General features: G+C 37.6%; 1 protein-coding gene across 4 annotated transcripts in view; it reads left to right on the forward strand.

The window, feature by feature from the left end:
• INVS (inversin) overlaps nucleotides 1-22,500 on the forward strand; it is a 133,721-nt gene that overhangs the window by 3,029 nt on the left and 108,192 nt on the right. For 2 of the 4 annotated variants that reach the window (XM_013966062.2, XM_013966063.2), the window contains exons 2-3: nucleotides 103-231; nucleotides 15,268-15,434. In XM_013966062.2, the coding sequence (XP_013821516.1) occupies nucleotides 126-231; nucleotides 15,268-15,434 (273 nt within the window). In that variant the 5' untranslated portion in view covers nucleotides 103-125. Of the gene's footprint in view, nucleotides 1-102; nucleotides 232-15,267; nucleotides 15,435-22,500 lie in introns of those variants that run through there. The other 2 variants (XM_018052243.1, XM_018052244.1) reach the window with 2 other exon arrangements.

Here is a 22,500-nt window from a genome sequence, read left to right on the forward strand (position 1 = left end):
GTGTTTCTAGTAAGCCATAATTATAAATACCCATTTAGAACTGGTGAGATGGATTTCAGAAGTGTTTCCTATGGATATTTATTGGTTGCATCATCATTTCAGGTTGTTCAGTTGTTGAGAAGACTATGAACAGGTCAGAGAACTTGTTCTTTCCCGGTTCTTCATTAGCATCCCAAGTTCATGCTGCTGCTATTAATGGAGATAAGGGTGTTCTTCACAAGCTTATCGTAGGTAAGCTCCAAGTTCCTCTTTAAGTACAGAGACTTGAAAAATAACTCTTTGTCCTAAGGAAATTTTTTCATTTTAATTTGCAGTTTACTCACACGTTTTAGTGGAAATACATTATTGTTTATATTTGGTTTCAAGACTTGGACAAGAAAGAAACTAAGTCCTGAAACTTAAAATTGTGGTTTTTAGATTAGATGAAAAGTACTTGAGAAATACCTGTGTATGTGGCATCAAATCTAGATCCGTCTAGTCAAGGCTATGGTTTTTCCAGCGGTCATATATGGATGTGAGAGTTGGACTATAAATAAAGCTGAGCACTGAAGAATTGATGCTTTTGAACCGTGGTGTTAGAGGAGACTCTTGAGAGTCCCTTGGACTGCAAGGAGATCCAACCAGTCCATTCTAAAGGAGATCAGTCCTGGGTGTTCATTGGAAGGACTGATATTGAAGCTGAAACTCCAATACTTTGGCCCCCTAATGCGAAGAGCTGACTCATTTGAAAAGACCCTGATGCTGGGAAAGATTGAGGGCGGGAGGAGAAGGGGACGACAAAGGATGAGATGGTTGGATGGCATCACCGACTCAATGGACATGGGTTTGTGTGGACTCTGGGAGTTGGTGATGGACAGGGAGGCCTGGTGTGCTGCAGTTCATGGGGTTGCAAAGAGTCGGACACGACTGAGCAACTGAACTGAACTGAACTAGATAGGTACTCTAAGGTGCTAAGAGAATTAATTTGTCTTTTAGTAATTCATCTGTTATTAGAGATCTCTGTAAGAACAGAGATCTGGAATGAGATATTAGATAATGATCTATAACATTTAATATATTCCCAAAGTAATGTTTACAAATGATTTAAACTTCAATGATTTTAAATTGACTAAATGTTCTTATCACTGATTCAGCTGATTGAAGTTGATAGTGGTCACCCTGTCTTATATATAGAGAAAGGTCAGGTTCTAGAAGAACTTTTAGAGAAGCTCTAGAGAATAAAGTAAACAGGAAAAAGACAGTGGCTGAGAATTTTCCAAGACTGCAAAAACCACAAATCTACATAGTCACAAGTTGTTAGTCCCAAAGAAAATAAATAATATAAAAATCTCCGTTATTTGTAATCTCGATACATACCATTAAATGTTTGATGACATCGTGATTGACAACCCAGTCTTTAAAGTCAACACTACTTGAACCTCCATACCTATTCCTTTAGAATGTAATTCACTCTAAATGTCTCGTTTTTCCAGGAATTTCTACCCATGCACCCTAACTGATGACTAGTTTTTCTATTCCTCAATATGACATAAATTTTGTCTTTGTTTCCTCTATACATCTATTCCCTCTCCCCTTTTTTACCTTCGACCCCCTTACCTTCTCTGCTAAGCAAACTCCAACTCATCTTCAAGGACAAAGTTCTCTTACCACATTCTCTGTAAAGATTTCTCTTCTCTTTCAGAGATGTGATCCTCACTTCACCTCAGCTATCTACATTCAGTTACTCTTCGAATTTGATGTCTTCTGCCACCTCTGACTCTTTCACTCAGACACCCACCATTCAACTAAAACTCTCAGTTCCAGCTCATTTACTAATGAGAATGATAGTTTTTCAGTGTCACTGATTCCTCCAGTCCATTATCTTTTCCACTTTTGACCATCATTATTCTTCTGTTTTTACTTTCCTTTCTATTCAGCCCTGATTCCGCAGTCTATTATTAAAATCCTTCTCTTGGAAGAACTCCCTTTTCTTCTCACCTGTGACACCTGGCTGTTGCAATCCCAACTCTAGATGGACCTAATCCATCTACCTCTGTCAAGCCCTGAACAGTTTAACCTGTGTGGAAGATTGGTAACACCTTAAATTCATGCCTCCCTACTTCAGAAAGGCACTCAAGACTCTGCTCATCATATTACATTTCTCCATATGACTGTCCCATACCTTTTTCCTCTACTGAAACTCTGACTACTGCCATATCTCCCTCCCTCCCTTTCTTAGCTAATTCTTTATGCTTCTTACTTAAAGTGGAAATACTAAATAGGAACTCTCCCAACTTTCAGCCTAATAACTATGTCAGCCTACAGCTTCACCCATCTTCTTCTCTTTTCCTGCTAAAACAGAGCAAATATCCCTTTCTGTCAAAGATAGTTTCTCCCTACGTCTGTCTTCTCAGGGATCTTGTTTCATATTTTTAACCTTGGATTACTACATCATCAACCTTTTCCTCTATTCTAAATTCTTTTATCAACATTGAAGATAAACATGCTCTGTTAGCTCCATTATTTAAAAATCCTTCTCTGCTCCTTCTAGGTATCTGCCTCTAGGTATTGCCATATTTGTCAGCCTTCCTTTGTGTAAATGTATGAGTACATGGGCTAAACTGGTTTAACAGTGACTTAAAAGATAGAGGTATATTTCATTCTCATAATAGAACAAAGGTAAGTGGGCAGTCTAGGGTGGAGAGACATCTCTGCTTTACAGAATCATCCAGGGATGTTGCTAGAGCTTTACTTTGCCATTCTCAAGATGTGGCTTCCATCTTTGGGTCAAAGGCAGATTCTTTCACTGTTGTCAGAGCCCAGCCAGCAGGAAGGGGGAGAGAGAGTGTGCAGGGTAGCAATTTGTCATCCTGGAAGTGGGTGGAGTTAGAGCCACACCTAGGACAAAGAGCCTAAAAAAACTTCTCTCTCCCTGAATGGCATCACGCCTAGCTAAAACTCAGGGTGCTCAGTTCCCAGAAAGAAAGAATGAGAGAGTGGTATGGGGCACAATTATCAACCTCTGTCACCAAAACCAAGCTTCTTGAGCCATCTGCACTCTTTATCCCCACATCTTTATCTCCATCTATATTTTACTGAAAGAAAAGAAAATATACTTTCTTATTTTGAAATATATGTATAGAGAAGTCCATAGAACTTAAATGTTCAATTTAATGAATAAATATGAAGCAAAAGTGCATGTAGTCAACATTAGGTCAGAGAACAGGACATTGTTTTTCTAGAAGCCCCAGTTCATTGTTCCTTCCCACTTGACATAATATGGTGTCTTGACGTTTATGTCGGAGAAGGCAATGGCACCCCACTCCAGTACTCCTGCCTGGAAAATCCCATGGACGGAGGAGCCTGGTAGGCTGCAGTCCATGGGGTCACTGAGGGTCAGACATGACTGAGCGGCTTCCCTTTCACTTTTCACTTGCATGCCTTGGAGAAGGAAATGGCAACCCACTCCAGTGTTCTTGCCTGGAGAACCCAGGGATGGGGGAGCCTGGTGGGCTGCCGTCTATGGGGTCACACAGAGACATGACTGAAGTGACTTAGCAGTAGCAGTGACATTTATGTGATAATTATATTGTAGTTTTGCCACCTAGTCATATGTCTTACACTCTATAGTTTAGTTTTGCCTTTTTTGGACTTTTCTCCTAAATGTTCCATGTTTACTTGTACTAAAAATTGTATATTCAGTTATATCGAGCTCAAAACACTTGAATTGCTTCCCATTGTATTTGGAACAAAATTTTGAAACTATACCTCTTTCTCTCTCCAACCTCACATTTCACCACTCTCTTCCTAGAAAAACCTGCTTTATTTTCATTTCTCAAATCTGTAAGCCCTTTTACATCTCAAAGCTTTTGCCTAAAATGCTCTTCTCCTCATTGTCTGTCGGGCTGACCTTTACTCATCCTTCAGATCTCATCATTGAGGTCACTTCTTCATAGAAACCTGCTCTGCCCATTGAATCTCAGTGAAGTCTGTTCACCGTGTCCTCTCTTATAACTCTTCAGTTTTCTTTCATAGAATTTATCTCAGGTCATAACTGTGTATGTGTATGTTTGACTATTTTGATGTCTCTCTCTAATTTAATAGCCTACATGAGTATAGACTAGGTCTGTTGAAGTAGTCATTATACACACAAAATCCAGCACAGTGCTTGGCACATAGTAGGCACATGAGAAATGCTTATTGAAGAAGTGAATGAAAATTATTTTCATTGTTTTAAGTATCTTTCCTCCCAATAAGTCTATAATCATTTAGAGGGCTGAGATTAAATCTGAATTGAGTTAAATTGAATTAAGAGACAAGTTAGAGCTTAATTTCATTTGGGAAAAAATTTTTAAGTCAGAACTTCCCAAGAAAACATATTTTATAACTCTTTCATTCTTTTAACATGAAATATAGTTATTAAGGGGAACAAAGTGTGCAGTATAGGCTCAACCATACAAATTAATGTGTTATATAATAAAACTTGAAAAATTTCTGGAATTTTATATCTCTAAAGGAAAAAATTCCTTAAAAACAAAGAAGCAATCATGATATGAAACAATACAGAACTGATAAATGTATTTACAAGTTGGTTCTATGTATTTTATTGTGTTGTCTAAGGAATCCCGTACTCATTACTCACTTTGAGCTGTAATATTGTTCACCTTTTAAGAATTCTGCCATTTTTTTGTCTTCTGTTCAAAGACAGTAATACCTTTGCTCTGTGGTATTTCCTAACATTTGTATGTTCCCACCAAATAATATGTTATTTTTCAGTATTAAGATACATCTTAAATTTCAGTGTATCTTCTATGTTCTTTTATGTAGCATGAATGATGATTTCTTAAGTATATGTTGTTTCTCTTTTCTAAACTAGCAACATAGTACTACAGATGAATTGTTTTTTTCCTTCAATCTTTGCTCACCAACTGCTCCATGAATTCATTCACTTTAGCATTTTCTGTTTTCCCTTCTCTGTTTCCATGGAGAAGTGTGTCGTGATGTGTTTGACTCCATGGAAACAGATGAGCATCTCTTTCTACATACACAGCTAATTAAATCGAACACTTTCTGTGCTGCCCATTGTCCTGGAGGAGGAGTGAAGAGGCTTTTCCTGAATGAGACATCATTTTAGTAGCAGTTCTTAGTGTTTAACCTAATACAGTGGATTAATGTTTTAACATAGCTTATTATGTCCTAGATTCAGATGAATTAGGCCTCAGTACTGGGCCCTAAAAACAAACATACATAGTAAAATCCTTTCATTTTATGCCTATCATTTATAGATGTGTAGATTTTTCTGTTAACATTAAGCTCAAATAATTTAATTGAATACCAGAGGTATTGTGGATAATATATTTTAGTTGATTCATTTTAATACTGTACAGTGTAATACAGTAAAAAAGATACAGATTTTAGAGTCAGATAAACCTGAGATTTTAATTCTGGCCTTGTCTTTTTTTTTTAATTAATCTATTTATTTGGCTGCACCAGGTCTTAGTTGCAGCTGCAGAACTTTGATCTTTGTTGAGGCATGTGGGGTCTTTCAGTTGCCCAGTTCTCATCGCAGCATGTGGGATCTGGTTCCTTGACCAAGGACGGAACCCGGACCCCCTGCACTGGAAACATGAAGTCTTAGCCACTGACCCACCACGGCCCTGGCTTTGTTATTTATTAATTATATTACCTTGGCTTAAACCACTTAACCTTTTTGAGCTTCTTTCCTCATCTGTAAACTATAGATTATAATACTGTGCCTGTGGGACAGTTAAATTAGATAAGGAATGTAAAATATCTAGTATCACACATGGCAGACAATAGGTAGGTTGGATTTACAGTAAAATGATCAAATCTTGTGTAGTTTCAGAAATGTCTCAAAAAGAAAAATCTCTAAATGCTAACAAAGAATAACCCTTCTTTCTTTGTAAAAACCAAATAAAATAATTAGTAAATATTCACTGTGTGTAATGATGGATCCTGGCCTCATTGCTAAAAGTGTTTGGGGTATTTGCAGTGGTAAGGTAGCCAGGCAGCACCGTATCTGATTCTACTGTAACTTTTGTTGACCTGTCCATGCTCTGAACTTACATAAATCTCTCTGAAATCGTTGTTTCTCTTTGTTTGTAACGTCTCCCAACACAGTAGTTAGGTGTGGCAGGGAGCCTCATAAGTCATAGAGCAGTGACATTATTTTAGGTTACTTTTTCCTTTACCCTGGCTTTAAATGTTATGGTCATTAAAGGTTTTATAAATGGTTGCTTACATACATGAAAGTGAAAATGTTAGTTTCTCAGTCATGTCTGACTCTTGGTGACCCCATGGACTGTAGCCTGCCATGTTCCTCTGTCCATAGGATTCTCCAGACAAGAATACTGGAGTGGGTAACCATTCCCTTCTCCAAGGTATCTTCCCAACTCAGGGATCAAACCTGTGTCTCCTACATTGCAGGCAGATTCTTTACTGTCTGAGCCACCAGGGAAGCCTACACACGTATATTTTTACAAATATACTTAGAGGCATATGCATCTATACTAATAATGATAATAAAATTAGCCAACATTCATAAAGTTATGTTATATAAGCACCGTCTTAAATGTTTTGTAACACATGAACTCATTTAATAGCAAAACACCACGAAGAGTTTGGGGTACTCTTACTTCCCTCATTTTATAGGTCAGGATACTGAGATGTGGAGAGATTAAGTAACTTGTCTAATAAAGAACAGAACTGAGATTGAAGCCTGCAAGACTGATTGTAAAGTCCATGCTTTTAAATACTAAACTATAGGGCCTCCATGTGTAGGTATATCTATCTATACATGCACATTCTTGTGTATGAGTACGTAAAGAAAGACAAACATAAGAGGAAACAAGAAAGTTGCTTAGTTCTAAACCTTGACTCATGAAATTAATAGCTATCTAGTTTGGACTTTTCTGAACTTTTTTGTGCTATGAACTCTTGGCAATCTGGTGAACCTTGTGAACCCCCTTCTGAGAAACATGTATTTTAAGAGCTTAAATATTATGTAATAACAATCCAAAGAAAATCAGCTGTATCAAAATACAGTTATCAAAGTATTTTAAAATTATGATGTAGCAATATACTTACATTCATTTTTTAATCAAATAAATAGCAAGATCTAGTGGCAGATGTGGCAACTATGATAATTTGAAAATAGCGATGAATGTAAAATTTTAAGATAGCTCAACAATGATAATGAGATAATATATATAAAAATGTTTTGTAAAATCTCAGGTGCCCTCAAAATATATATCCCTCCCATGTTGTTATTCTCATTTTATATCAGGACACTCAGCAGTTAAGCAGTATGACTACACAGTTAAAACTCAAACCAAGTCATTGGATTATGGATCCTGTCTTCTTTCCATTGTTCCCATGTGGCCTCTATAAAAATAAGCAGATAGTTTTTAGATCACCACAGTTGTCTTCCCAAGATTGTGACAATCTGAAAGGTATGAAGTAAAAAGCAGGTGAAAGGAGATAAATGCATCTTTGATGCTACACAAAGGTAACATTTTAGAACAAGCGAATTAGATATCTATAGAGAACGCTGAATTCACTTGTGTGGGACAGTATGACGCCATAGCTATTGTGTAGAGTGGCACAACTGTCACTATATGTCACAGTCATTGCCTCTAAATGCTGGAGTTGGAGCTCTGGCTTCTGCACGTACCAGTCTGTACAGAGACTCTCCTGTTTCAGCTAGCCTTAAAATAACTGACTGCAGCAGAGCAGTGGGTTTCCAGTCACGGTTCCAGCTCAGCTTCCTGAACTGTGTATAGACGGAGCACATGCAGAATGCCAGCCACAGTTGGTGGTGGATTAGAGGCTACCTCCACAGTTGCCAGAATAATTAAAACAGCACAGCACACTAGCCAGCTGCATCCTATATTAGCTGTCCCTGATAGGAATGCAAATTTAAGTGACTGCTGTCCAGTGAATACTAGTTTACATCATAAGCCCTTCATTTGTACAACATGTTGCAGTTACCAAACACTTCCAAACAATGAATCATCTCATTTGTTCATCAGAAGAAGCTGTGGTGGAGACTGGACAGGTATTAGCTGAATGTTGTAACCAAGGAAATGAAGGAAAGGAGTAGGGTAGCTAGATAAAGGAACAGGCCTTTCTCAGCTACTCTCATTTAGCAGGAAGCTCAGAACCTAATGGGCTGCTCAGAACCTGATGTGCAGAACCTAATGGGCTGTTCAGAACCTAACGCTCACCACTTGGAAACTAGCCATAGAGCCACTATCCCCTTAAAGCAACTCAAAACAGGACCCAGGTGAGGAGGCTAAGGGCTGCTTTTTCTAGTCATACTAAGGGATACATGCTTTCAGCTGCCTCAGGTACAGAAATGTTCCTTATAGGCACAGCATATTGGATGGTGGTGACACAACCAAATTAAATCTTCCCTGTTGGAAAGTATAAATATCAGTGACACAAAACCAAAGTATGTCAGGGGTTGAAGAGAAGCCTTGAAGTTTCCCTGTATCTTACAGCCGACTTTCTAAGAGTGAAGCGGCTGCCCTGGGATGCAGAGTGACCTGTTGACCCCGTGGTTCTGACTCCACTTTGGCCCTGAGAAATCTAATCAGTTAGGATTATCCCAATGTGTGCCGACTGCCTCCATTTCTCACATTCATTCTTATGACCACCGGTCCTGAATCCTCTCCCTTATTCAAATTTCTGAGGAAGGATGCTACTCTGCTGCTGCTAAGTCACTTCAGTCGTGTCCGACTCTGTGCGACCCCATAGGCGGCAGCCCACCAGGCTCCCCCGTCCCTGGGATTCTCCAGGCAAGAACACTGGAGTGGGTTGCCATTTCCTTCTCCAAAGCATGAAAGTGAAAAGTGAAAGTGAAGTCGCTCAGTCATGTCTGACTCTTAGCAACCCCATGGACTGCAGCTTTCCAGGCTCCTCCATCCATAGGATTTTCCAGGCAAGAGTACTGGAGTGGGGTGCCATGCCTTCTCTGGGATGCTACTCTAGGAGGAAATTATTACATAAATTACCATTATCTTGCTAATAGTAAGCACTACTGTCTTTGCTTAATACTAACAAATAAGATGCGGATGAGAGTGTATATCAATTATGAAATACAGTAAGCTAGAGACCAGCATTTTTTCCAGTAGTCATGTATGGATGTGAGAGTTGGACTGTATAGAAAGCTGAGCACTGAAGAATTGATGCTTTTAAACTGTGGTGTTGGAGAAGACTCTTGAGAGTCCCTTGGACTGCAAGGAGATCCAGCCAGTCCATCCTAAAGGAAATCAGTCCTGAATATCCATTGGAGGGACTGATGCTGAAGCTGAAACTCCAGGACTTTGGGCATCTGCTGCGAAGAACTGACTCATTTGAAAAGACCCTGATGCTGGGAAAGATTGAAGGCGGGAGGAGAAAGGGACAGCAGAGGATGAGATGGTTGGATGGCATCACTGACTCGATGGACATGAGTTTGAGTAAGCTCCGGGAGTTGGTGATGGACAGGGAGGCCTGGTGTGCTGCAGTCCATGGGGTCACATAGAGTCAGACACGACAGTGACTGAACTGAACTGAACTGATTCTCTGTGTCATTTTTCACTGTAGAAGGACTCAAATGATAAAAGGAACACGCTCTACCTGTAATACATTCAGTTCTGTTAATGAATGTGGGTTTAAATGAGTCCATATCTATAAATGCAGTGATAGAATCTCTGGAATCTTCTGGATTAGATATTGGAGGTCTTTGTATAGAGAATAATACCTGGCACTGAGTGACCACCCAGAAGACTTATGCATAGGGGCTTCTGTTATCAGATATGTTGAGTCAAATTCAAAACTTACCTCCATCTTCAAAACCGAGATTCTGAAACAGAATGAAAACTTGCCTCTTCCAGGAGTTGGGCTTCTTGGTTGCTCAGCTGGTAAAGAATCTGCCTGCATTGTGGGAGACCTGGGTTCGATCCCTGAGTTGGGAAAATCCCCACTCCAGCATCCTGGCCTGGAGAAGTCCATGGACTGTATAGTCCGTGGGATTGCAAAGAGTCAGACATGACTGATCAACTTACACTTCACTTCCAGAAGTTACTGTACATGACCTGAGTATTTTGTAGTGAGTGAAGTGAAGTCACTCAGTCATGTCTGACTCTTTGCGACCCCGTGGACTGTAGCCTATCAGGCTCCTCCATCCATGGGATTTTCCAGGCAAGAGTACTGGAGTGAGTTGCCATTTCCTTCCTCAGGGGATCTTCCCGACCCAGGGATCAAACCCAGGTCTCCTGCATTGTAGGCAGACGCTCTACTATATGAACCACCAGGGAAGATGAGTATTTTGTAAGGCTCTTTCAAATTTCAAGAGCAGTTACCTTTCTTGCTTTATTAGCAGCATATAAGGAAACATGGATCAGCAAAAAGAGTTATTGGAGAAGGTATGAGTACTTCTGGGTCCCGATACATCTAAGATTCAAATATATATGAAAGTATTTAGAGCTAAAACAGCTTAGTTTCAGGCAAAAATAACTCAGACCAAAGCGTGACATGTTCTCTTTTTTCATTTAGCAATTGTATTTCCCCAAAGCAAATATTTTGTGTGGTCAGTTTTCTTCCTCCGTTAGCAGTTCATGCTAAAACACCTTAAAAATAACTGCCTTCCCTCATGCTCAACTCATATATGATTATCCTCAGCCAGTACGTGGATATCTGATCATTTGTGACGAAAGTAAATTTTTTTCACTTAAAGTGTTATGGTATCTTTTTTTGTTGTTTTAAAGTAAAGTTTATGGAGTTTTAATACAGTCAATACAGTCAATTTTACGCTTTCTCAGTCTGTATTTACTTAATTTTAGCAAACATGTGGTCATGCAATTACCACCACAGTCAAGATGTAGAACAGGTCCATCACACCCCAAATTTTCCCATGTGCCTTCATCATCAATCTCTCCCCACATCTTAGCCCCTGGCTGCCCCTGGATACAACTGGTCTGTCTTCTGTCCCATAGTTTTACCTCTTCTAGAAACCCATGTAAATGAATCATACAATATGTATGTACCCTTGGAGACTGTGTTCTTTAACTTAGCATAATACATTTGAGATTTTTCCATGTTATTGAGTAGATTAGTACTTCATTCCTTTTTATTGCTGAGCAGTATCCTGTTGTATAGATGTACTTCAATTTCTCTTGTCATTTTCCAGCTGAAGGACAATTGAGACATTTCCAGTTTTTAGTACTAGTAAATGAAGCTTTCATAAACATCCACATGCAGGTTTTTATGTGAACATAAGCCTTCATGCTTTTATTTTTCCTGTGTACTAAACACTCGATGAAATTATTGGGCCATGTAGTAAGTGTATATTTAACTTACTATGAAACTGGCAAACAGTTTTCCATAGTGGCTGTAACGTTTATGGTACCAATCCTACCAGCAAAATCTGAGTTCTAGTTTTTCAACATCCTCACCAAGAATTTGGTATTGACAGATTTGCTTTGGTTTTGGTTTAGCCTTTCTAATAGATGCGTAGTAGTATCACATTGTGGTTTGAATGTGTTATTTTCCTGTGTATTAATGATGTTGAGCATCTTTTCATATGCTTATTTGGTGAAATGTCTATTCAGACTGTTTGGCCATCTTATAATTTCATTATCGGCTTTATTATTCACTTGTAAGAGTTCTTTATTCTGGATATATTGAAGGCTTTATTAGATATGTGTTTTACAAATATTTTCTCCAACTTTTTATGGCTTGTGTTTTTATTTTCTTAACAGTGTCTTTCAAATAGAATTTTAAGTTTGGATGAAATTCAATCTATCAATTTTGTAAAGGACTATTCTTAGGTATCATCTCTAAGAAATTTTCACCTAACTCAAGGTTGCAAAGATCTTTTACCTTTGTTTGCTTCTAAAAGGTTTATGTAGTTATACAGATTTTACATTTACATTTATTACTGATTTTTAGATAATTTTGTATATGGTAAAAAGTATAGGTTTTGGTTTGTTTGTTTTTTTTTTTTATGTGAATGTCCAATATTTTTCATACCATTTGTTTAAAAAATTATCTATTGGTTTGCCTTTGCACCTTTATGAAAAACCAGTTGATCAGGGAGGGATAAATTAGGAGTTTGGGATTAAAATATACACAGTACTGTATATAAAATAGATAACCCACAAGCATGTAGTTAAGTCCTCTCTCTTTTTTTAAAAAAAACTTTTTATTGGTGTGCTTATACCACTTACCTATGTGTATGTATATGTGTTCAGTTGCTCAGTCATGTCCGACTCTTTGCGACCCTATGGACTGTAGCCTGCCAGGCTCCTCTGTCCATGGGATGTCCCCAGCAAGAATACTATTTCCTCCTCCAGGGGATTTTCCCAATTCAGGGGTTGAACCTGCATCTCCTGCATAGCAGGCAGATTCTTTATTGCTGCATCACTGGGGAAGCCTCAGGTACCTATAATTAATCATTAATGTTAGTATTTAAGATTTCCAACTTATTGTGTATTGTTTCCTGTTTTTCATTCCTCTTTTTTTCCCATTCCTGTCTTCCTCTACATTTCTTGAATGTTTTTAACATTTCATTTTAATGTGTATGTAGTGGAAAGTATTGCGATCTACCATATCAGCATACATACAAATTTAAAATGTGCAATTCAATAGTTTTTTTCATATTCACAGAGTTGTATTGTACAAAAATCACAACAGTTGATTTTAGAAGAATTTCATTGTACCCCTATAACTGCTATATCCTTTAGCTATCCTCAAACACTTTTTCTTTTCACTCCTGGTCTATGCAAGCACTTGATGTAGAATTCTGGGTTAATAGTTCTTTCTCCTCCCCCTCAACACTTGGAAAATGTTGTGCCATTGCCTCTGGCTTCCATAGTTTCTTATGAGAAATACACTATAATTTGAATTTAGTCTTCAGAAATTTGATTTTGACTGACTCAGTATGGATTTCTTTGGGTTTATTTTGTTGAGCTTTGCTCAACTATGTAAATTTGTAGGTCTGTGTCTTTCACTAGATTTGGGCCATTTCTAGTCATTATTCCTTCAAATATGTTTTTAGCCTCTCTTTTTCCTCTCTTTCTGGGGCTCTGATGATATGAATGGTAGAAACTTTGTTATTGTCCCACAGAGCCCCAGAACTCTGTTGATTCTTTCTATCTTTTCTATCAGTTGTTCAGACTGAATAATTTCTGTTGGTCTGCCATCAAGTTCTGTGATTCTTTCTTTTGTCATTTCCATTCTGCTATTGTGCCTATTTAACGTGATTTTTATTTTAGTTCTTTTATTTGTTTTTTTACTTATTCTAAACGTGGTATTATTGTGATATTTTCATTGGATTCATCGCTTTTTTATTTTTAGTTATTTCTCTTTTTTTCTCTTTTGGACTTCACTGGATCTTTGCTGCTGCATGTAGGTTTTCTCTAGCTGTGGTGCACAGGCTTCTTGTTACACTGGCTTTTCTTGTTGCACGGCATAGGCTCCTTGGCACACGGGCTCTAGTAGTTGCAGCGTGCTGGCTCCAGAGTGTGGGCTTAGCAGTTGTGGTACACGGGCTTGGTTGCCCCACAACCTGTGGGATTTTCCTGGACCAGGGGTTGAACCTGTGTCCCCTGCATTAGCAGATGGATTCTTAACCACTGGACCGCCAGAGAAGTCCCACCGAGTTCATCTTTATGAGGCTTTGGATTTTTCCATTTGCCTCAATAGCATTCATAGTTGCTTATCAGATTTTTTATGACAGCTGCTTTAAAATCTTTGTCACCTAATTCTAATATCTGTACCATCACAATTTTGGTGCCTGTTTATTACCTTATTTAATATTTTGCTGATGTTTGGTTTATCTAGTAATTTTGGATTATATCTTGAACATTTTGTATATTATGGTAAAGACTCTGAATCCTATTTAAATCTCCTATTTTAGTAAACTGATAATCTGTTTAGGTTAGAATGAACATTTTGTTCCAATTTTGTGGACTGTGGTTCAAATGTCAAACTTTTTCAAAGCTCTTGCAAGTTATCTTCTGGTCTGCCCCACTTTTGTAATACCCTGGCCAATTTAGAACCTGGGCAGTATTCCACTAAGAGTTCAATTCTCAAAGCTTTTTCTATTTTAACTTTGGTCAGTTCCATACATGGTCTGCTAAAAGTTATCCATGGCATTATGCACTGATATAAAGAATTGCTTTCTCTAGCTTCCTCCTTTCTTTTCTCCACTGTCTAGTTGAGAAGGGATAAGGTAACACCTCATTGCTATCCTTTGCCTGATTCAGGGCATAATGCTTCATAAGGCTCCTTCCCCACAGTCTCTGCAGTATCAGATGGAAAGGAAAAGAGGTACAGTTTGTTGTCCCATGTGCTTTGAATAGAGGAAGTTAGTCAAAAGATTTCAGTGCTGCTGAGCTACTGTTGTCCTGATGTTTTGACTGGAGAGAACAGGCTTCTTGGGGAACTTTGTGAATGTGCCTCTTGGTGTTTCTGGTGTTCCGGCTACTTTAGCACCCAGGCTGTCTCTATATATATAGGAGGCAAAAAAACCCCAAATCTGAGAACTCAACACCACATTGTTCCTGGAGTTTCATTGTTCTCTAACCAATTTGCCTTCCTTTCACCACCTTTCATTTATTTTTCCTGGAGTGTTTAGTTTTAATTAGCAGGAGGATTATGCACTTGTTCCTTATTGTCTAGAACAGAAAGTCAATCATGACTCATTTTTGTAGTTCTCAGAAACATACCACAATGCCCAGTGTATGGTCTACATTAAATAAGTAATTTTTTTTTTTTTTGACAAAGAGTAAGGGAGGAAAAAAATAACCTCATATCTCAAAATGTTAATTTAGTATAACATAGTAGTTAAGAACATACTGCTTAAAGTCAACACTCAGTTTGAATTTTAGCTTCACCATCTACTTTCAGTGTAAGGTGAAAAAGTTACCCAACTCCTCTGAGTCTCAATTTCTTGTAATATAGGTATGGGGGTTCAATCTCTGGGTTGGGAAGATCTCCTAGAGAAGGAAATGGCAAACCACTCCAGTACTCTTGCCTGGAAAATCCCATGGACAGAGGAGCCTGGTAGGTTACAGTCCAAGGGGTTGCAAAGAGTCGGACACAACTGAGCAACTTATGGCTATGATTGTCTCTCTCATAGGGGGAGTAAAACTGAGGTAGTATATTTAATGCATTTACCCCAGTACTTGGTGAGAAACAGCTAGTAAATATAGTTCCTAGTTATATCAGTGACAACAACAATAATTATCAAGTATTGTGATTTGTTTCTTATCCTCACAGGGAACTCTGCCCTTAAAGACAAAGAAGATCAATTTGGGAGAACACCACTTATGTATTGTGTGTTGGCTGACAGACTGGATTGTGCAGATACTCTGCTGAAGGCAGGAGCAGATGTTAATAAAACTGACCATAGCCAGAGAACTGCCCTCCATCTTGCAGCTCAAAAGGTGAGAAGTCAAATTACTGTGAAGAGTAAACCTTCTTTGTGGTATTTGTAAATTGATGAGTGGAACTGTGCAATGGACAGATGGTAAAGAAATCTCCAGTTTATAACTTTATTTTCATATGTTTTCTCAAAAAAATGCAGTCTTTAAACTGCAGAGAGTAAGCACAGATAACCATCACTTATTCAAGTTCCTCAAGCAATGAAGTTTATTTTCTTATCTAAGATTAAGCTGGGGAAAAGGAAGTAAAATTATATGGATAGTATGATTGGACTATGTTAAACTATATTTCAAGTCAGTTTATGCATTGGAAAAGGCAAAGAAAGAAAGAAAACTACCACACACTAAATTGTCAGTAGTTGTTGGGTTTGGGAATTTCCTGGCGGTTCAGTGGCTAGGACTCTGAGCTTCCATTGCAGGGAGCATGGGTTTGATCCTTGGTCAGGAGCTAGCTGCAGTCCATGGGGTCGCGAAGAGTCGGAAACGACTGAGCGACTTCACTTTCATGCATTGGAGAAGGAAATGGCAATCCACTCCAGTGTTCTTGCCTGGAGAATCCCAGGGACGGGGAGCCTGGTGGGCTGCCGTCTATGGGGTCGCATAGAGTCGGACACGACTGAAGCGACTTAGCAGCAGCAGCAGCAGCAGGAACTAAGATCCCAGAAGCCATACACATGAAGCACAGCCTAAAAATAACAATTGTCAGTAGCGTTTGGATTGAAATAATGGGAATATATATGAATTTTAGTACTTCTCATTGTTTAAAATGTTTTCCTTAGTGAGTGTTACTTTTACAATAAAAAGCTGTAGTCTTGTAAAATATGTGGCATTAGAAGCATAAAAGAAATTTATTTTCTGAAATGTATTTTCAGTTTTTTAAAATCTAAAACTATACTGCGAGTATAAATTATTTCAAATTTTTAAAGGCTTATTAAGAGCTCAGTTTTTTTAGGATTAAGCATATCAAAAATTTTTCTAAATAGGAAGCTTCTAAACTTATTTGAAGATTTTATTTACCTGAAAACAGTTTTTCTCACCATGAAATTTTGGTCTATAAAATGTATTTCTGGTGCCTGGTATTTTTCTCTTTGTTCTTTTAGATACGTATTTTTGGAACAAAAAGCAATGAAAATTAGTTAGATCCAGCAGAAACTATTAGTTATTTCCCATTAAAAAATGTGAACCAGATATAGCTGATTAATTGAGGGGTTAGAAAAATACCTTTTCATTAGTTGAAAGCATAAAAAAAGATTGACATTAAGGTGTACTTCTGAATATGCTACTTATATGTGCTTATCAGTTGGGTCTGTCAGGTTATTTCCAAAGTTATTGCTCTTGAATCTGCTTTTCATTACAGTAATGTAAAAGAATTCTCCCTCATTTTCAATCTCTCTTTTAACTACTGCTGAGGTATCTATAACCTTTCACCTAAGCTTGTCAGCTGTTAAAAGTATTCAGTCAGGAAGGGTAACTCTATTTAACTTGTTATCATAAAAAAGTAAACATTTCAGATTGGGAATAGCCTCAGTATTAAGAATTTAATACACTTTAGATTTTTTTTCATTGTGATTCATTTAGGTTTGAAACTCAACTTCAAAAATGTAAGGGGAAACTAATTGCACATTAAATGGATCATGCGAGAAAAAAAGAGTTTAAGAGTTGATGATCCAATCATGTGACATTTTGTAGAGGTACAATGTGAAAAAGTTGAAAGGGGAGTACACAGCCAGTCGCGGGAATTGTTCAGTCTCTCAGTGAGATGCCGCACATCGTTTCCATTTGCTTTTTGTTTCTCCTTTATTTTTTTTTTTGGTAGTGATTTCTTTAGTGTCAAAGAATAAATAGAACTATGATTTACATGTCACAGTTTACATAACTGATTTTTATAAATAACAACTTTCACAGTCTCGCACCTATCTGATAATTATGCATTTCCCCCGTCTCTGTGTTGCTGTGTGTATTTGTGTGTTTGCCAAGAGTCATAATACATCTTTAAGTTATACTAGTATTAGTAGAATACTAGTTAAGTTATACTGGTATTAGTAGACTTTCCAGAATAAGGGTGATAATCATTCTTTAATACTCTACTCTGCCCACATCAAACCTGGGTGTTGTGTTTGGTTTTGTGTGTCATGCAAAAGCACCATTATTTAGAACCAGAAATAGTATAGTTCAAGCAGGAATAAGATGGTGGAGGATCTAGAAATAATTTTCAAAAATGGTTGGAGATGTCCCAGGTCTGTAGCCCAACCTGCCTTTCAGCAGTCACAGACCCAAATTCTCTTTAGAGAAAATAGCTTCACCTTAAACTTCCCATATATACTCAGCTCAGTTCAGTCGCTCAGTCGTGTCCAACTCTTTGCAACCCCATGGACTGCAGCACACCAGGCCTCCCTGTCCATCACCAGCTCCCGGAGTTCACTCAAACTCATGTCCATTGAGTCGGGGATGCTATCCAACCATCTCATCCTCTGTCATCCCCTTCTCCTCCTGCCCATATAAATTAAAACAGACCAAATATGATCTCACAGTGAAAAATCACCAAACACATAGGGAAGCGATGTACTGTCAAGGAGAGTCAGTGGAAACAATAAACAAATTTCTATCAAAAACATTAAAAACACAATATAAAGTAACCAGATGTAATATTTAATGGAATATTTAAAGATACATAAAAAAGAAATATTTAAAGATATAGAAAAGGAAATCATAGTAAAGAGCTACCAACCAGACACTTTCGTGACTAAGCATAAGTTCTCACCGTGAACCCCTATTTTTGAACAGCTTGTCTGCCAAAAGCATCTGAAAACTTAACAAATATGTTGTTTGAAGACATCGGAAACAATCAGCACAGGCAGGATCATTCAGAGAAGGGAAGCTTGTGAAATTAGCTCCACATTCATCCCGGCTTTTTCCTTTAAGGCGTTTTCCAAATTGGAATGTAAAAGAATGCAGCCCTAGCAGGAAGCAGGATTCTTAGAAAGATGGAAAAATCCAGGTGGAGTTTGGTGTTAGCAGTAGCTGGAACTTGAAAAGCAAACCTTGAAAACCTGAGTACAGATTCCTCACAAGTAATTAGCAGCTACTTTGGAAGAGGATAAGAATGGAGGTACATAAAAGCTATTATAGTTCAGGCCAAGAGAGAGGAAGAGTTGGATCCAGGAGATATAGTTGCCAAATATCTGCTCTGTATCATGTTTATACACCTAGTAATTGTTGTTCAGTTGCTCAGTCGTGTCTGACTCTTTGCAACCCCATAGACTGCAGCACTCCAGGCTTCCCTATCCTTCACCAGCTCCTGGACCTTGCTTAAACTCATGTCCATCGAGTCAGTAATGCCATCCAACATTCTCATCCTCTGTCATCCCCTTCTCCTCCTGTTTTCAGTCTTTCCCAGCTTGAGGGTCTTTTCTAATGAGTCAGCTCTTTGCATCAGCTGGCCAAAGGTACTGGAGCTTCAGCCTCAGTCCTTCCAGTGAATATTCAGGACTGATTTCCTTTAGGATTGGCTGGTTTGATCTTGCAGTTCAAGGTACTCTCAAGTGTCTTCTCCAACACCACAGTTCAAAATCATCAATTCTTCGATGCTCAGCTTTCTTTATGATCCAATTCTCACATCTAAACACGACTACTGGAAAAACCATAGCTTTGACTATATAGACAGACCTTTGTGGGCAACGAAATGTCTCTGCTTTTTAATATGCTGTGTGGGTTGGTCATAGCAGGCGTCTTTTAATTTCATGGCTGCAATCACCATCTCCAGTGATTTTGGAGCCCAGGAAAAGAAAGTCTCTGTTGCCATTGTTTCCCATCTATTTGCCATGAAGTCATGGGACCAGTTGCCATGATCTTAGTTTTTTGAATGTTGAGTTTTAAGCCAGTTTTTTCACTCTCCTCTTTCACCTTCATCAAGAGGTTCATCTTTAGTTCCTCTTTGCTTTGTGACATTAGGGTGGTGTCATCTACGTATCTGAAGTTATTGGTATTTCTCCCGGCAATCTTGATTCCAGCTTGTGCTTCATCCAGCCCGGCATTTCTCATGACGTACTCTGCATAGAAGTTAAATAAGCAGGGTGACAATATACAGCCTTGACGTACTCCTTTCCCAATTTGGAACCGGTCTGTAGTTCCATGTCTGGTTCTAACTGTTGTTTCTTGACCTGCATATAGATTTCACAGGAGGCAGGTCAGGTGGTCTGGTATCCCCATCTTTTTAAGAATGTTCCGCAGTTTGTTGTTGTGATCCACACAGTCAAAGGCTTTAGCGTAGTTGATAAAGCAGAAGTACATATTTTTCTGGAATTCTCTTACTTTTTCTGTGATCCAGCGAGTGTTGGCAGTTTGGTCTCTGGTTCCTTTGCCTTTTCTAAGTCTATCTTGAACATCTGGAAGTTCTTAGTTCACGTACTGTTTGAAGCCTTCCTTGGAGAATTTTGAGCACTACTGTGCTAGCATGTAAAATGATGGCAATTATATGGTAGTTTTAACATTCTTTGGCATTGCCTTTCGTTGGGATTGGAATGAACTGACCTTTTCCAGTCCTGTGGCCACTGCTGAGTTTTCCAAATTTGCTGGCATATTAAGTGTAGTGCTTTAACAGCATCATCTAGAGAGAATATTAAAAAATAAATAATATGTCTGCTATAAATAAGTACTGTCAATACTGAGCCCTATTAAACTTCACATCCCTTTGTTTAGTGAAGTTATCTGATATTTTGGATACCAAATATTCTTTTCAAGTATTGTCTGTCTTAATTCTATTATCTGTGAACTCAAAAGTGCTACTTATGTAACACTGATATTCATATATATGTGCATGCATGCCTATGTTCAACATATGTTAAAAACTTACTGTATAACAGGCACTGTGCTAGGCATTGGAATGCAAAGATGGAAGACATGATTCCTGCTCTTAAACTGCTCACAAACACCATGGATAAAGCTATTAAATAACAAAAAAGATATTAAGTAACAAAGTTGGCCTATCTACTGTAAAGTATATATACTTACATGTGATATTAATTTACCTAAGTGTTTTGTAAATTTCAACAGCCGTAACATGTAAGTAGTCATTGCCATTATTACTGACCCAAAGATTAACCATTTTCATATATTATTTATTATGGTTTTGGGTTTTTTGTGATAATGAACTATGTTGTGGTATCTTAGGTTGATTAATAGGAAAAACTCATGTTTGCATAGCATCTCATTCATATCTCTATTGGAGCCCCACTGTCTCATATGTGTGATAATTATCACTTACTTGTGTCTTTCCCACCAGATTGGAGTTCCGGATGAGAGACTTGTTTTATTTATTTTTGAATCCCCCAGAATCTAGCACAGTGTCTGATTTGTCTTGGTTGAATGAATGAATACATTTTGTGTCACTTATATAGAAAGTCATTATTAATACAAATGCTAGACATTTTGTTTGTTAGAAACGTTTATCCAATTTCAAAATACATACATGGTAAAAGCTTATTGAACTGTGTTGATTGACTTAGTTATTCTGACACATACTTTTCTGGAAACAAATTACTATTAGTCCAAACAGCTAAGGAAATTATACACATGAGAATAAAATTAATCTCAATATACTGTATGTTTGTACCTAGTTTGTTTTTCATTTAGCACACTCAGTTTAATCCAAGAAAGAAATCAATCATACCTTTTCTGGGTTTCTCACAAAAGATATCTGTTAGAAATGTTTTGATTCAGGGAAGCTACTGTTTCTCTCTTTTCAACAGATACATTTATTTATTGATAAGGATAAAAAAGCCTTTAGCAATCTCACTAAATATCAATAATTGTGCCTTTTTAATCTTCCAGGAGGTTATTAATTTGGCTTCAAGAAGATGAATATTACCCACCTACTTTGAAAAATTATATCATGTTAAATACACAAATTAAAGAAGCCTCAGGTTGTGGTTGAGTGTTCTTTTTTTATTCATAAAAGAGAATTCTCAATTCATCTCTGAAAACTAAATATTAATTTTCAGTTTTAAAAATATGTTTGCATGTTAATGCTTTAAAAAGTAAAGAAGAGTAGAATACCTCTGAAACTTTTCTGGAAAATTAACACCAACAGCATTTGGTTTCCTTATCTTACACTCATATACAGATGTCTCTGTATACTTGAGATGTATGCACTACTATATATGTGTTATACCTCATTAAAAATCTATTATAAAAAAAATGATAAAATTTCCAGAACTTTGTGACCATTATTTGTAGTTCAGCAAAAGGAGAATGGAAGCAAGAATGGTTCCTAGCCTAGACTTTTTTGTTGTTATTATTCATTGTTATAATTTCTTAATTTTTATTTTATATTGGAGTTAGTTGATTAACAATGTTGTGTTAGTTTCAAGTGTACAGCAAAATTATACAGTTATACATACACATGTATCTGTTCTTTTTCAAATTCTTTTCCCATTTAGGTTATTATGGAGTACTGAGCAGAGTTCCCTGTGCTATCCAGTAGGTCCTTGTTTGGTTATCTGTTTTAAATATAGCAATATGTATGTGTCAGTCCCCAAATCCTAATCTATCCCTCCCTCCACCACCCTTCCCCTCCAGCAACCCCAAGTTCCTTCTCTAAGTCTGTGTGTCTATTTCTGTTTTGTAAACAAAATCGTTTGTATCATTTTTTCAGATTCTGCATGTAAGTGAAGTAATATGATATTTGTCTTTCTCTGTCTGATATTTGTATGTAGTCTCTGGGTCCATCCATGTTCCTGCAAATGGCATTATTTCTTTTTTTATGGCTGAGTAGTATTCCATTGTATATATGTACCCATGTATGTACCACATCTTCTTTATCCGTTCATTTATCGATGGACATTTAGATTGTTTCTATGCTTTGGCTACTGTAAACAGTGATGAAATGAACATTGGGGTACATGTCTCCTTTTGAACCATGTTTTTCTCTGGATATCTTCTCAGAAGAGTGGGATTGCTGGGTCATATGGTAACTCTATTTTTAGTTCCTTAAGGACTCTCCGTACTGTTCTCCATAGCAACTGTACCAATTTACATTCCCACCAATGGTGTAGGAGGGTTCCATTTTCTT

The sequence above is a fragment of the Capra hircus genome, chromosome 8 (assembly GCF_001704415.2).
Source record: "Capra hircus breed San Clemente chromosome 8, ASM170441v1, whole genome shotgun sequence".
NCBI classification, from domain to species: domain Eukaryota; kingdom Metazoa; phylum Chordata; class Mammalia; order Artiodactyla; family Bovidae; genus Capra; species Capra hircus.